The 14,921-nt window shown below is 38.8% G+C and overlaps 1 protein-coding gene across 1 annotated transcript; it reads left to right on the plus strand.

The window, feature by feature from the left end:
* Window positions 1-4,047: 4,047 nt before the first annotated feature.
* On the plus strand, window positions 4,048-13,480 carry OTOL1 (otolin 1). Its single transcript, XM_038583275.1, has 4 exons — window positions 4,048-4,406; window positions 8,136-8,225; window positions 11,862-11,933; window positions 12,328-13,480. Exons 1-4 carry the CDS (start codon window positions 4,061-4,063, stop codon window positions 13,206-13,208), a joined length of 1,389 nt encoding a protein of 462 aa, XP_038439203.1. The 5' UTR covers window positions 4,048-4,060; the 3' UTR covers window positions 13,209-13,480.
* The last annotated feature ends 1,441 nt before the right edge of the window (window positions 13,481-14,921 follow it).

The raw sequence follows: 14,921 nt of genomic DNA on the forward strand, positions 1-14,921 counted from the left end.
CCTCCACTCTGGTAACTATCAGTTTATTCTCTATATTTAAGTATCTGTTTCTTGGTTTGTGTACCTCTCTCTTTTTTCCCTTTTGCTCATTTGTTTTGTTTCTTAAATTCCACATATGAGTGAAATCATACAGTATTTGTCTTTCTCTGACTAGCTTATTTCACTTAGCATAAATACTATCTAGTCCATCCATGTAGTTACAAATGGCAGGATTTCATTCTTTTTTATGACTGAGTAATATTCCATTTTATATATGTGTATTATATATCTCATATCTTCTTTATTCACTCATGAATTGGTGGACACTTGGGCTATTTCCATAACATGAGTATTGTAGATAATGCCGCTATAAATGTCAGAGTGCATGATCCCTTTTTTTAAAGTAGGCTCTACACTGAACGTGGAACCCAATGTGGGGCTCGAACTCACGACCCTGAGATCAAGACCTGAGCTGAGATCAAGAGTCGGAAGCTCAACCAACTGAGCCACCGAGGTACCCCTGTATCCCTTTGGATTAGTATTTTTGTATCCTTTGAGGGGCACCTAGGTGGTTTAGTGGTTGAGCATCTGCCTATGGCTCAGGGTGTGATCCCAGGGTCCTGGGATGGAGTCCCACATCAGGTTCCCTGCAGGGATCCTGCTTCTCCTTCTGTCTATATCTCTGTCTCTCTCTGTGTCTCTCATGGATTAATAAATAAAATCTTAAAAAAATATTTTTGTATCCTTTGGGTAAATACCTAACAGTGCAGTTGCTGGGTCCTAGGGTAGTTTTATTTTTAATTTTTTGAGGAGTCTCGGTACTGTTCTCCAGAGTGGATGCGCCAATTTGCATTCCCACCAACAGTTCAGGAGTGTTCCCCTCTCTCTACATCCTCGCCAACACCTGTTGTTTCTTTGCTGATTTTAGCCATTCTGACAGGTGCGAGGTGATATCTTATTGTAGTTTTGATTTGCATTTCCCTGATGATGAGTGATGTTGAGCATCTTTGGTCTGTTGGCCATCTGTGTGTCTTCTTTGGAAAAATGTCTATTCGTGTCTTCTGCCCATTTTTAACTGGATTATTTGTTTTTTGGATGTTGAGTTTTATAGGTTCTTTGTATATTTTGGATACTAAGACTTTATCAGATATGTCATTTGCAAGTATCTTCTCCCATTCCGTAGGTTGCCTTTCAGTTTTGTTGATTGTTTCCTTCACTGTGCGGAAGCTTTTTTATTTTGATATAGTCACAATAGTTTATTTTTGCTTTTGTGTCCCTTGCATCAGGAGACATATCTAGAAAGAAGTTGCTATGGCAAATGTTCAAAGAAATTACTGCCTGTGTTCTTTTCTAGGATTTTTATGGTTTCAGGTCTCACATTTCAGATCTTTAATCCATTTTAAGTTTATTTTTATGTATGCTGTAAGAAAGTGGTCCAGTTTCATTCCTTTTTCCTTTTTTTAAAGATTGATTTATTTTGAGGGTGGGGAGAGGCAAGAGAAAGTGAGAGAGAGTCTTAGGCAGACTCCACGCTGAGCACGGGGCCTGACTTAAGGCTCGATCTCACCACCCTGAGATCCTGACCCAAGCCAAAACCAAGAGGTGGACACTTAACCTACTGTCCCACTCAGGTGCCCCAGTCCAGTTTCATTCTTTTGCACGTTGCTGTCCAGTTTTCCCAGCACCATTTGTTGAAGAGACTGTCTTTTCCAATTGGATACTCATTCCTGCTTTGTTGAAGATTAATTGACATATAATTGTGGGTTCATTTCTGGGTTTTCTATTTTGTTATATTGATCTATATATCTATTTTTGTTGTGCCTGAATTCTATAATTAATTGTATGGACATAGGAAATCTTATCTTGCATGGTTTGTGTGTGATGTAATTGCCACAACAATTATAAGGTGCCTGGACATGACTGTCATGTTCTTTGTGTTATATCCCTTCCCCTCCTGCTCCTAACAGCTAACTCTTATTTGCCAATTTGGGGTTGTTTCCCAAAAGGCCATCATAACATGTCAAAAATACTTTGTATGAATGAAAGAATAACACAGACATGTTTTAGTGAGAAAAAAGGGTTATTTTCCCATTTGTTTAAGACATCATAAGGCTTTAACACTCAGCATTCTGGAAACTCAAATTTTTCGTATAGCAAAGTGGTTAAAGAATTAAAAGATACCAATATTTCACTTCAGATACTTTGCACTTTGGATATTTGCTATGTTTGATGCAGACAAGATCCTTAGGGACGGTGCGGGATTTTGTCTTTATACTCTGTGACCCAGCACAGGACTTGAGAATTCTGAGATGCTCAAATAAATGTTTTTGAACAAATAAATGAATGTTTCATGGAATGCAATTGTGTGAACTAATGAAAGTTGAACTATTTTATAACTAAATAGAATATTTCTGTTGTCTAGTTTTTGCTGGTGCTGAATTTAGCTGACTGATGCTTGGTAACCATGGTTTATGTGCTCACTCATGCCAGGGTCAGGGGGGAGAGGGGCCTGGGGTTTATATTTGGGGAAATGCAGTGTGATCATTTGCCTTTCATACTTTTCTCTTTGCTTTTGTTGTTTTTCATCTTTCCTAGTAGATTGTACTCTCCCTGAGGACAGAGACCATGGCTCATGTTTGATTTCTTAGTACTTGTCACATTGTTGATATTCAGTAAAAACTGGTTGAATGGATGAATATAGTAGCAAAGACAGCTTGAAGGAAAGTTAGCATTTTTGGATTTTTACATGATTTTAGAAATGCAGCATCCTATCACTGTCCATTTTCATCTAGTCTGATTCATTCTGTCTCCTCTCTGGCTCTTCCATTGATCCTATGCTTGGATTTACTGTCCTTTAATCTCATCCTTATAAATGCCACGTGATTTGTGGGGCAGGGTTGAGGCTTTGAAATTAAACAGACCCTGATTTCAGTTCTGAATCCACAACTTCCTGATTGTGTGATCTTGAGTGAGGCATGTGACCTCTTGGTCCCTCTGTCTTTGTTGCTAAAGAGAAGGTAATTAACTAGTTTGTCTTCTATCTGGCAGAGCTGTTTTGAGAACTGATTGGCTTGATGACTGAATGGCACCTAGTCATAGTAGGGGCTCTAGAAATAGTAGATGTTGTCACTGTCCTTATTTCCATTCTTTTTACCCTTGTACTCCTTTTTCCAACTAGAAAACATGCATTTCTAATGCTGGCCATCTGTTAGCAGTCTCCGGACTGCTGTGAGTTGCTGGAGACCACCCCACTATGAGCTTCACCATTTCACTTCATTGGGAACTTTATATCATATCACTCTGATTAATAAACGCCTTAATAAGAATCACTATTCTTTGCCCCATTAAAATAAAACAAGGATAAATGCGACTTTTCAGAAAAACTCCTCAAATTATAAAGCAAAGAGTTGGAGAGTTAAATGACATGTGAAGAATCTAAGGACACAGCATACATTCAAGTTTATGATTTTTTTATTCTCTTTCTCTCCCCATTTATTACAATAGATTCTAAAAAAATTGCTCTCACAACAGGACCATTAGCCCTAGTAGATTTAAGGACTCTTTCACCAGTATTTTTTCTTGAAATAATTGAGTTTGCTGGAAGAAATTACTCAGCTCAATATTTTTCATCTCCCTCTAATACAAATGTATTTGATTCCTATAAATCTGAGTGAGGTCAGTCAGGAAATTATACATATTTGTTTTCCACAGGGTGTATAAGCTATTAAGTCATGTTGCATTTATTATAGATCATGTTTACTTGTTGGCAAGATAATTTGAATGATTGAGAACAATATTTTAGAACATGTAACACTAGGAAAACAACCAGAAAGGAGGATTGAAGCAAACTGTTCCTTATAATAAATACTTTAAGTAAATAAAATATTCTATTGTGATTCAGGCATCTATTTGCATTAAAATACATTAAAATATCATTCAATATTATGCATACTGTTTATTCTTAGGGTTTATATATGTATCTATATTTCCTTCCTATATGTTTATATCACTTACTAATTACATTGGGATCTCATGTAATAGGTGTATCTATTCCCATTATATCTTTCTTCCAGCCTCAAATATGTGGATGTTTTCTTGGCTTTGTACCATTTTAATTTTTTTGGCAATCGCTGGTATGGACACAGTAGCAAAGACCACACCACATACCAAATTTACGAAGAAATCTGAGGGGAAAGAGATGCCAAAGGGTTTCAAGCCATCCAGTGGCCCAGCTCCAGAAGAAGAGGAGATTCCTTTCACAGAAGCAGCTGAAAAAGCAGAACCGACCCCCAGGCCCCCAGCCCTAGAGTCGGCCTTCCCCTTTGAAAACTTCACTCTTGATGCGGCCGATTTCTTTTTGAACTGCTGTGATTGCTGTTCTTCTGTACCAGGGCAGAAAGGAGACCCCGGAGAGACTGGAAAGACAGGTACTTGCAAATACCCAAAGCCATATTTGTTACCTGGATGTCCTTGGAGTTGAAAGGTAGATGGGAAGCAGAACTGCCTGCAGGGGTTCTACGTGGTCCTGCAAATGGTGACAGGCCTGGGTGGAACACGGTGACAAATGCAAATGGGGTGCTATGTTGCCCATTAGCCGCATATGTGGCTATTAACAAAAATAAACCTAAGGTTTAATATTAAGTATTCAGTTCCAAAAAAAAAAAAAAAAAGAATTCAGTTCCTCAGTCATACTAGCCACATTTCAAACGCTCAATAGCTACATGTGGCCAATGACTCCAGTACTGGGCTGTACAGATATAAGTCCTTTCATCATTTTTTTTTTTTAAAGCACTTCCATCATTACAGAAAGTTCTACTAGAAAGTGCTGGTTAGAGCAGAAACAGGGCTACCAACCCCAGCCCTGGCACGCGGTTCTTCAAATTACACATTTCCTACCAATATGGTTTTTTCATCAGTGGCTGATGTAAAAAGGGTAAAGGAAAATCCTGCTGTCTAGGTAGAAGGTGTGTGGACTGATGGGTTTCTGGAGTGCTATTTGTAGTTTGGATTAGAAATGGCATGTCTGTGAGGTGGAGAATAAGGGGCAGGGTTCAGTTTGCTCTTCATTGAAATTCCAAGGCAACACTGTGTCCTTGCCCCACAATTTTCTCCATTGAACATCATGGTTACATATTTCAATATTCCAGATACCTTTAATACATACATTACTCATACACTGAGTTTTACTGTAATACATTTCAGCTTTTACATGTCATATAGCAGAGAATTCAGGTAAAATTGAGATCAGAATGTCAATTTCAAATTTGCTATCCCCTGGGGAAAAAAATGACTGTATGGATATATTTGTTGTGTCTTGCTTGGAGAACTTAAAGTTATAAAATCAGGAATTGTGCATCCTCGTTAAGCTTTTCATTCATTTCATCTTATAATAGGAAACTTTTGGGAAATGTGATCAATATTCATGCAGAGCTGGAATTAAAGGGTACAGTTGCTGGGCAGTGGTCAGGGCATGAAGATTACTGGGTTGCTAAAACATTATTGGAAATGCAATGATACTGAGAAAATTACATTTACCAGAATTTCTCTTAGTATCATATCTGGCTGGTGAGCTGCTTGGGGGTGAAGACCCCCAAGGGCATGGTCAAGTAAACACAGCTGGTTGCTAAATTGTCTTCTAAGGCCATGGGTCTGTCCCATCAGAGCTTTTGTTTTACCCAGTGATGGATTAACCGGGCTGTTCTCAGAGCTCAGTCTCTTCTGTAAATACATAGGACAGATATTTTGGAGATTTTGGAGATGTGCCAAATTCTTTGCCTGCCTGGAGTGCTCATATGTTTTAGTCTGGCTGGTTCTGTACAGAGCGGAGTGTTTAAGAGCTCAGAATGTCTTATCTTGTCTCTCACCATCCTGAAACTTGGGGAAGCTTCATTACCTACATTTCAGTTTTCAGAGTAGTAAAATGAGATAAGAATAATACCAACTTCATGGGGTCATCAAGAGATGGAATGAGGTAATGTGTGTGTGTGTGTGTGTGTGTGTGTGTGTGTAGGCTCAGTGTGGTACCTGGGATAGGATAAATGCTCAAAAAATGATGTTTCTTTTTCCAGTTAGCTGTAGTAGGAGTCTTTTCCTAGCTTGGGAAATTCTCAGCCTTATAGGGTCTTGTTTCTGAGATTCATAGACATTTGTTCTAGCTTTTCCAGTGTTTCAGAAGTACTGTTTTGTTAAGCAATCAGAGATCCAGCAGAAGAGGGACATTAATCAAACTGGAAAATGAAAAAGAACCTACTCAAATACGACTATTTTAATTTTTCTTCGTTATCTTTCAGTTCTTGGACGCATGAACACACACACACATACACACACATAAACACATTGCATACCTGATTTTACATTATCCACTGTAATGCAGATAGTAAAGGTAGACTTTAAAAGTCACAAGCCTAATTTTATAGTTTATGAATGAAAATGTCTTAAAGTGTACAGATATAGCTAATAGCTAGCAAAGGAAAGATTCCACCTGAAATTTTATCTCCAACTTCTCTCATTTAGTTCAGTTATAATTATAGTTACCTACTATGTGCTAAGAACCATGAAGCACTTTATGCTGTTCCTAATCTTTACACAAACTGTTAAAAAATCATTACATTTCAATGGATGACTTAATCACATTTCCAAGAGTTTTAGTAACTCTAGAGGTAATACCACCTGGAAGTGTAAAACATGGAGTCAGATCTGGGTGCACCATCAAGCCCCAGCTCTTCCCATTATGTCCAGCCTTACAGTATTTATACTAATTTCTCCTACATGTATGTGTCACTTAGATGGATGGGGTAGCCTTCCTGCCTCTGTGTCCTCTCATGCAGTTTCCATGTGCTCCCTGTGCTAACCTGGACACTGCTCTTTATTATTTCCCTCAATAGTATAACCATACTGGGCATTTAGGGCTCATGAGGAAGGGAGGCATTGCACAGTGGACCGCAACTGGCCATCTTACTTGCTGCTAGCGACACTGCTCATTCCTTCTCCATTCCTTTAATCTCTGCTCTCCTTTCTTTTCTAGAATGTAATTACCACCTTTGGTTATTTGAGTTTGCTTTTAGCTTTAACCTCCACCGCAAGCACTTTCTTCCAAATAATGTAGTGGTTTTTTTTTCAAAGAAAAATTCTGTTGAATATAATTTTCTCCATTCCATCAACTCCAGTTACAAAAATTAAGATGAAGTTAAGATGAAATATTACTATTTCATTGAGTTCACTTATCTTTATGGTTAACTTCCAAAGAACCTGCCTATAAATTACTCCAATCAGGAGTAAGACAGGATACCCTTGAAGTCTGAGCTGTGCACCATCTGACCCTCGCCTGCCTCTCAGCCTCCTTCATCCTATTACGAGCTCCACCCACTGTACTCTTCTTTCAGTTTCTTAAAAACACTGTGGTTTTTTTCCACACTTGTTTTTCCTGAAATACTCATTTATGGGTGTTTTGTTTTGTTTTTTTCCTCAGAAAATCATAATTTGTTTATTGGGTCTTAGCTTAATGCCATTTTCTCAGGGATGTCTCTGCTGATCCCGTAAATTAGGTTCTTTTATCACAATCTGTAATAGGACCTGCCTATTTTTCTTCACATCACTAACTACAATGTGATAACTTCTATGTATTTTTGTGGTTATTGTTCAATGCATCTTTCTTGGGCTCTCAGCTCCCTGAGAAAAAGGATGGCTGGGATGTTGATGGCTAATGCCGAACACTTGGCAAGGGTGCTGGTGTCTAGGAGCCTCAGCAATAGTTCCTGAAGAATTACATAAGTGAGTAAATGGGAAAAGTGCTACGTATTGTAGTTTTACTTCCAATTTGAAAGTGTGGTCCACATGAGGTTAAGAGCTAGATAATCATTTTGTTCTTGTTGTTCGATATTGCACTGCTTCCCCAAATCATTTGATTGCTGCCATGAATCCAGTGACAAGTACTAATGGGCTCAATTTATCTATTCAGGTAGTACAAAATTACAAATCAGATGAAAATATTGTCTTGAGAATTATGTAGTAGTCTATTCTTACCCAGATTTTATTATTAGGACACTGACAGTCATTGGTCTCAATAAAATGAGTGCCTAAAATTTTTTTTTCCAGAACTAATGCATTTCAAAAGAGATTTTTTTTTTATCCTGATGGTTTTTAAATCTCATTTCCAGGTCTTAAGGGAGAGGCTGGTGATATGGGGATCCCAGGGCCACCAGGAGTTGTTGGACCCCAAGGTCCAAAAGGCCAGAAAGGAGAGAAGGGTAGGTAGTTATATTGATTTCATGTCAAAACTCAAGATGTATTCTGCATCCTTTTTCAGTAGAGCAACTTGCTAAGTAAATACCATATTCTTGCAGGTGGAACAATTTTTTAAAAAGATTATTTATTTATTTGAGAGAGAGAGAGAGAGAGTGCAAGCATGAGCACGAGCAGAGGGAGGTGCAGAGGGAGAGGAAGAAGCAGCCTCCCACTGAGCAGGGGGGTGGACATGGGGCTGGATCCCAGGACCTCTGAGATCATGACCAGAGTCAAAGACAGATGTTTAACTGACTGAGCCACCCGGGCACCCCATAGGTGGAATAATTTTTAAAAATACAAAAATTTGGTAAAGCATGTTGTAAGTTATAGTTGATATAAAAATGTTAACTTTATAAATAGCCCATTGAAAATTTTTACACTTTCCCAGTAACATTTCTTTCTCTCCATCCCCCTCCCTCTGCACATACAGAGGCTCTTCTGCCTCTTTTCTCTCCCTCCCTAGCCACATAGTTGACCTAGTGACTGGAAGCCATTGGGCATCCTTTCCTACATACTCCTGAGTGAGCTCTTCCTTATGATACATATTAGTTTTGTGTTAGATAGAACGAACTAGAGTAGACAATCCTATAGAATATTCTATTTAGATGAATAGCATCCCTGCTTAGGAGACTATGACATGTTCTTTGGCTTGGTCAAATCTGAGCAATGTCTATGGTGGAAAGAGAACTGAATTAAAATGAAAGAAATTGGGATCCCTGGGTGGCTCAGCGGTTTAGCACCACCTGGAATCCCAGGATTGATCCCACGTCGGGCTCCCTGTGTGGAGCTTGCTTCTCCCTCTGCCTGTGTCTCTGCCTCTCTCTGTGTGTCTCTCATGAATAAATAAATAAAATCTTTTAAAAAAATAAAATGAAAGAAATTGAGCTTGTAACAATGACCTTGGACCAGTCACTTCACCTCGTCTGGAAATCAAGGGGGAATAGACTAGATATGTATTTATACCCTACTTGCTATCAAAGAAGATTTGTCGTTGTATGTACTTTCATAGATCTTTTCTGGCTCAGAAATTCTATAACTCTATAGATGTATCAGCCAGGATGGTGTCCTGCCCTGGGAAATCCCTGGTTCTCTAAGTGCTTTGAGACATTGAGGGAAGGTTACAGATTCACTGGGACATTTAGAAATTCCTCAGTGAATACTGCCAGCCTGTAGAAATACCATCTATCCATCAAGTTAAATGTTTTAGCCTCAGTGTCACATGTCAAAAGACCTAATATCATCTATACATCACCCTCCACATGGCTCAGGAACTGTCTAGCTCATTTCTGGTAGAACATTCAGTGAAGTAATTACTCAAAAAAGATGCTAAGGTGAGAGAACTACTTCACACTTGTCAGTTATGCGATTTTCATTCTCGGAAACATTTAATCCTTTTGTGGCTGAATTATGTTAGCAGAAAACCCTGTGAAATACAGATGAGTGATGAACCTCCCCAGTGATTCATACATTTCGGAAGCTAGACTTCTGGAAGTAGAAGAAAAAACAGGGAAGTATCATAAGATAAGTTTCTTAAGAATATGCTTTGATTAAGGATCAAAAGTAGAAATTCATTCAGCCAGTCTCTATAGAGTGGCAAATCTACTTTCCTTTTACTTCCAGACTTCTCTTGGACTCTTGGTTAAGATTGAAAGTTAAAAAAATAAAGGAGTTGGCTGACTGCATTCCAGTTAACCACAATCTGATTAAGTACATTCAGTGCAAGCAGTTAAATTCCTTAAATGAACTTGAGAACCAGAGTAATTGTGCAGTCATGGTTGGCATATGAATATTGACAAGGATGGGGAATAGAATTGGTCCCTCACTTCTAATCAGAGTTGGGTTCTCTCCTAAGGGATCCTAACATTTTCCTGATGGCCTATGGGTTAATTTTCAAATTGTAAATTTCATGTAGAATGGTAATGGGAGGGGGTTAGCTACTTAGAAAACTGCTGAGCAGCTTATGGTAGAATTTTTCTAATTGGTCTTGTGAAACATGGGATAGCCTTTTCTCATGACTTGTAATTTGACTTAGAATTTCTTTTTCCCAGCAAAAATAAATAAAAAAATTAGTTATGTCATAAAACATGTGGTTGACAAATTGATGTCAACCAATGTTATATGCAGACATGTTTGATTCTATACAAATTTGTAAACTTTCATACCTCAGTTTCTTCTGTGATAAACAATGATGATAAAAGTATCTGCTCTAGGGACGCCTGGGTGGCTCAGCAGTTGAGCATATGCCTTAAGCTCAGGATATGATCATAGAGTTCCAGGATCGAGTCCCACATCAGGTTCCCCGCAGGGAGCCTGCATTTCCCTCTGCCTAGGTCTCTATCTCTTTCTCTGTGTCTCTCATAAGTGAATGAATGAATGAATGAATGAATGAATAAATAAATCTTAAAAAAAATTATCCGCTCTACTTTTCTTGAAGGGAGATGCTATAAAATTTTGGAAGTGAAAAATATTCCAATTTATAAAATGTGCTCTGTTATATGAGCCTCCCTGTTATATAAGAGGCTGTATTAATATCAAATAAGAATTAATTTTGAATTTAAAAGGATGAATTAAATTAAAAAAAAATTATGTTAAGAGCTTAGAAAGTTACCTGATCAAAGGAAATCCTCAATAAGAGGTATTATTGAGACGCCTGGGTGGCTCAGTGGTTGAGTGTCTGCCTTTGGCTCAGGGCGTGATCCTGGGGTCCTGGGATCGAGTCCCACACTGGGCTCCCTGAGTGGAGCCTGCTTCTCCCTCTGCCTGTGTCTCTGCCTCTCTCTCTCTCTTTGTCTCTCATGAATAAATAAAGAGAATCTTAAAAAAAAAAAGAGTTAGGTATTACTATTACTATTATTAATTATAGTTAAAATGAATTTAGTGTGGCTATAATTTAGCGGGATGGAACTTTAGCTAGGCCCAATATGGAAATCCAGTTTATGGTACTACGGTGAATATCTAAAAACCTGCATCTTTATTTTCTTTTTCAAATGTGAATTCTCACGATTCTACGATTTGTCCAAAGTGTGTATAAAAATTTTTCCAAAAAAAAAAGAAAATTGGCTTCTCGTTCATGCTCTATGTCAAGGACTTTATATTTATATCTATATCTATATTTATACTTACTGTCTTGGAAAGGTTTTTGGTATGATTAGTTTTAGCTAACTGCAGAATGTCATACTCTGTGTTTAAACTTATATGGTGGTGATGCTCTTTTTTAGGCACTGTGGGAACTATAAAGAAGGGGGCATTTTCAGCGTCATTCAGAATTCATGAGAGGAAAAACACAAAAACATACATAAATAACACAAGGCAAAACGTCATGAATTTCATGAGAGATTTGAAGAACTATGGGACTGTGGGAGGGGAGAGCTGAATTCTGTTTGAAGAGATTGGCACTATTCCCAAATCTCATTTAAATGGTTTACCATCGATTGGAACACAATATTCCTAACAAGGCTCAATATATTCTCTTTCCATGTTGTTTTACCTTTTTGCATTTTGGTAAAGGAAGCACTGGAATGTGACGTGGTTGCAAAATGGATTTTAGTTATATCATAACTAATACGGTCGGAAGGAAGCTAATCTTGGTATCATTTCAGGACTGAAGGGAGAACGTGGGGATCAAGGAACAAGTGGAGTTCCAGGATACCCAGGGAAACCTGGAGAACCAGGTAGAGAATAAACTGTATCTGTCAGGTACGGTCATGTCTGCAGCATAGTCCATAATTTCCTTCCTGTTTGTGCTTAGAGTCATGTGAGAGGTAAGAGGGGGGTAAGAGGGAGACATGAATTGCTCTTACTTATTCTCATAATTCAGTGTACTGATTGCTGGAGTGTAACAATCACTGGTCTGGTAGTTTGGGGGCTAGATACAATCATCTGAGCTCCTGTCCTCAGTCTAGATGACTTTGGGGGGAAAAGATCCCCGAATCTTTCTGGGTTTCAGTTTCTTTGTGGGTAAGATTTTGGATTTGGGGGGGCAGGGATATTTAGGAGAATGTGTGTGTGGGGGGCTAAATGCAAAGTGTACAGATCCTTACAGATTATTTTACTTTTCTGTTGCAGGTGGCCTTGGACCTAAGGGGGAGAGGGGAAACATCGGACTGGCGGGAGAGAAAGGACAAAAAGGGTCCAAGGGGGACACATGTGCAAATGGTACCCAAGGAGATAAAGGAGACCAGGGCGCTGTGGGCTCCCCAGGCTTGAAGGGAGAGCCTGGGGCCAAGGGGGAGAAGGGTGACTGTGGAGAGTCGGGGGAGATGGGAGGAAAGGGAGAGAAAGGCCAGGAGGGTCTCAAAGGAGAAAAAGGTAGCAAAGGAGATCCTGGAATGGAGGGCAAAGGTGGCCCAGCTGGCCTGCCTGGGGCCCCAGGTGATCCAGGCAAGAAGGGAGAAAAGGGAGAGTTAGGACCCCCTGGTCTCGTGGGACCCATGGGGCCAAAAGGTGAGGTTGGGAGCAAGGGGGGCCGAGGATCTGTTGGCAAGAAGGGCTCTCGGGGTCTCCGGGGCTCCAAGGGCGAGGTGGCCAGAGTCGTGCGGGCAGCTTTCAGCGCTGCCTTATCAAAGCCTTTCCCGCCTCCCAACATCCCCATCAAATTCGACAAGGTTCTCTATAATGACCCGGGGAATTACAGCCCTGTCACTGGCATATTTAACTGCAGTATTCCTGGGGCCTATGTTTTTTCTTATCATGTCACTGTGAGGGGCCGCCCTGCTCGCATCAGCCTGGTGGCCTGGAAGAAGAAGAGGTTCAAGTCCAGAGAAACGCTCTCTGGTCATGAAATAGACCAGGCCTCTCTCCTCATCATCCTGAAATTAAGTGCAGGGGACCAAGTCTGGTTGGAAGTGTCAAAAGATTGGAATGGGTTATATGTCAGTCCTGAGGATGACAGCATTTTTACTGGGTTCCTTTTGTACCCAGAGGAAGATTCTGGAATTTCACCATAAACTTGGTGCCTTGAACAGTTGTAGTTTGGCTTCAGTGGAATAAGTCAGGCAATGTAAGGTAGCATGATTAAAAAAGAATAACTCGTTATTTTTTTTTCATGGATATAAAAATAATGCAGAAAAAATGATATCACCCAGAGTCAATTACTATGCCTGTTTTAAGACATCACCTTTTCTTAAAAATTAAAAAAAAAAAATTTTATCAAACAAGAGAGGGAGAACAGAAGGGGCAGAAGAAGAGGCAGAGAGAAAGAATCTTAATTAGGCTCCACACTCAGTGCAGAGCTCTAGATGAGGCTGGATCTCATGACCCTGAGATCATGACCAGAGCTAAAATCAAGAGTCAGATGCTTAACCAACTGAGCATCCAGGTGCCCCTTCAGACATCACCTTTTTAGAAGAATATATTTATATGTATTTGAAAACACATGTCTATTAACTTTGTAGCTAGCTTTTCTTCCATTGAGCATTCTAATGGCATTTTTCATGCCATTTAGATAATATCTGTATATGGAAACTATGATTGACATCTGTAATTAATAAATATATTCTTACTAAATATCTTCTATATCTCATATAAATGTGTGCAACTCTTTTCTGTGTGGGTATGAGTCTAACAAGTGACACATGATGGGCTGGTATCTCTCAAAAGTTTAGAAACTGTCAGGATTGCCTTCCAACAAAATGGAACTATTCCCATGCTTATTTAATTCAGGGAAAATACACAAAAAGAATACGGAGGACTAAACTATCTTTAAGATGAATCAGTGTAAAGCTTTGGCCATAAAAAAAACCTGGTATTAGATGGACTTGTGTGTTGGGTAAAAAGTAAAAAGAAAGTTGATTAAAAAAAAAAGAAAAAAGAAGACAGTTGATAAAGATATTGCTCAGTCATAACAAAGATCCAGCCATTCATCAAATTATTATACTTAGAAGAACTAAATGTCCCCCAAAGATTCAAGAGTAAAATTAAATCACTATTGATCTAAATTTCCAGTCTTCCTTTCTTCATGGAAGAACATTTAATTTGGATAAATTCTTTGGCTTCATTATTATCATGTCTATAATAATTAATTCTGGTTATTCAGTGAACAGGTGGGTATTTGGGAATTCACTTGCAATGTGAATATTTAATAATTATGAATATGTAATAATTTAGCAGCTTCATTTTTCAAAGGAACTAATTTATTGACTCCAGATTGAATTTGGTTCAATGAAGGCATATAGTTACATAGATTCGCAAACCTTAGTGATTTAAATGGGAAGTGGATGATGATCTTGCCCTGCTAGACAAATAAACTTTGAAAAACGTGATTTCCTTTTAGATTTATAAATCCATTTAAACTATGCTCTATCTTCTTGCTTTAATGTGTATTTTTATGTTGAAAGTGAAAGGAAAAGCTGTAGTTATTATGACTGACACTTCAACATCAAATATGACTGCATTGCTATTGCGTGTGTCTGGCTGGTCCATTAATGGGAGGGTGATATTTGGATGAGTAGTGAAAGGAAGATGTTAATTCATGAATTGCCATAATTGTTTAATATTTCCAGCTGCCAAGCATACAACTGTTGCAAACACCAGGTAATTCATGAGTACCTGAAGAATGATGAACTGAAACACAATGAGAGCAAGGAAATGGATGCTCAGTACAACTGAGACAAAATCTTGGGAAGTCGATAAATTAAGCTGTACTTCTCTTAATTAAGCAC

Source organism: Canis lupus, chromosome 34 (genome assembly GCF_011100685.1).
Source record: "Canis lupus familiaris isolate Mischka breed German Shepherd chromosome 34, alternate assembly UU_Cfam_GSD_1.0, whole genome shotgun sequence".
In the NCBI taxonomy this organism is placed as follows: domain Eukaryota; kingdom Metazoa; phylum Chordata; class Mammalia; order Carnivora; family Canidae; genus Canis; species Canis lupus.

Bases quoted from the DNA above. Each gene is read 5' to 3' on its own strand.
- OTOL1 (XM_038583275.1), top strand. From the start codon at position 4,061: ATGTGGATGTTTTCTTGGCTTTGTACCATTTTAATTTTTTTGGCAATC. The intron at 4,407-8,135 runs GTACTTGCAAAT...TCTCATTTCCAG, and splicing joins CGGAGAGACTGGAAAGACAG to GTCTTAAGGGAGAGGCTGGT. The intron at 8,226-11,861 runs GTAGGTAGTTAT...GTATCATTTCAG, and splicing joins AGGCCAGAAAGGAGAGAAGG to GACTGAAGGGAGAACGTGGG.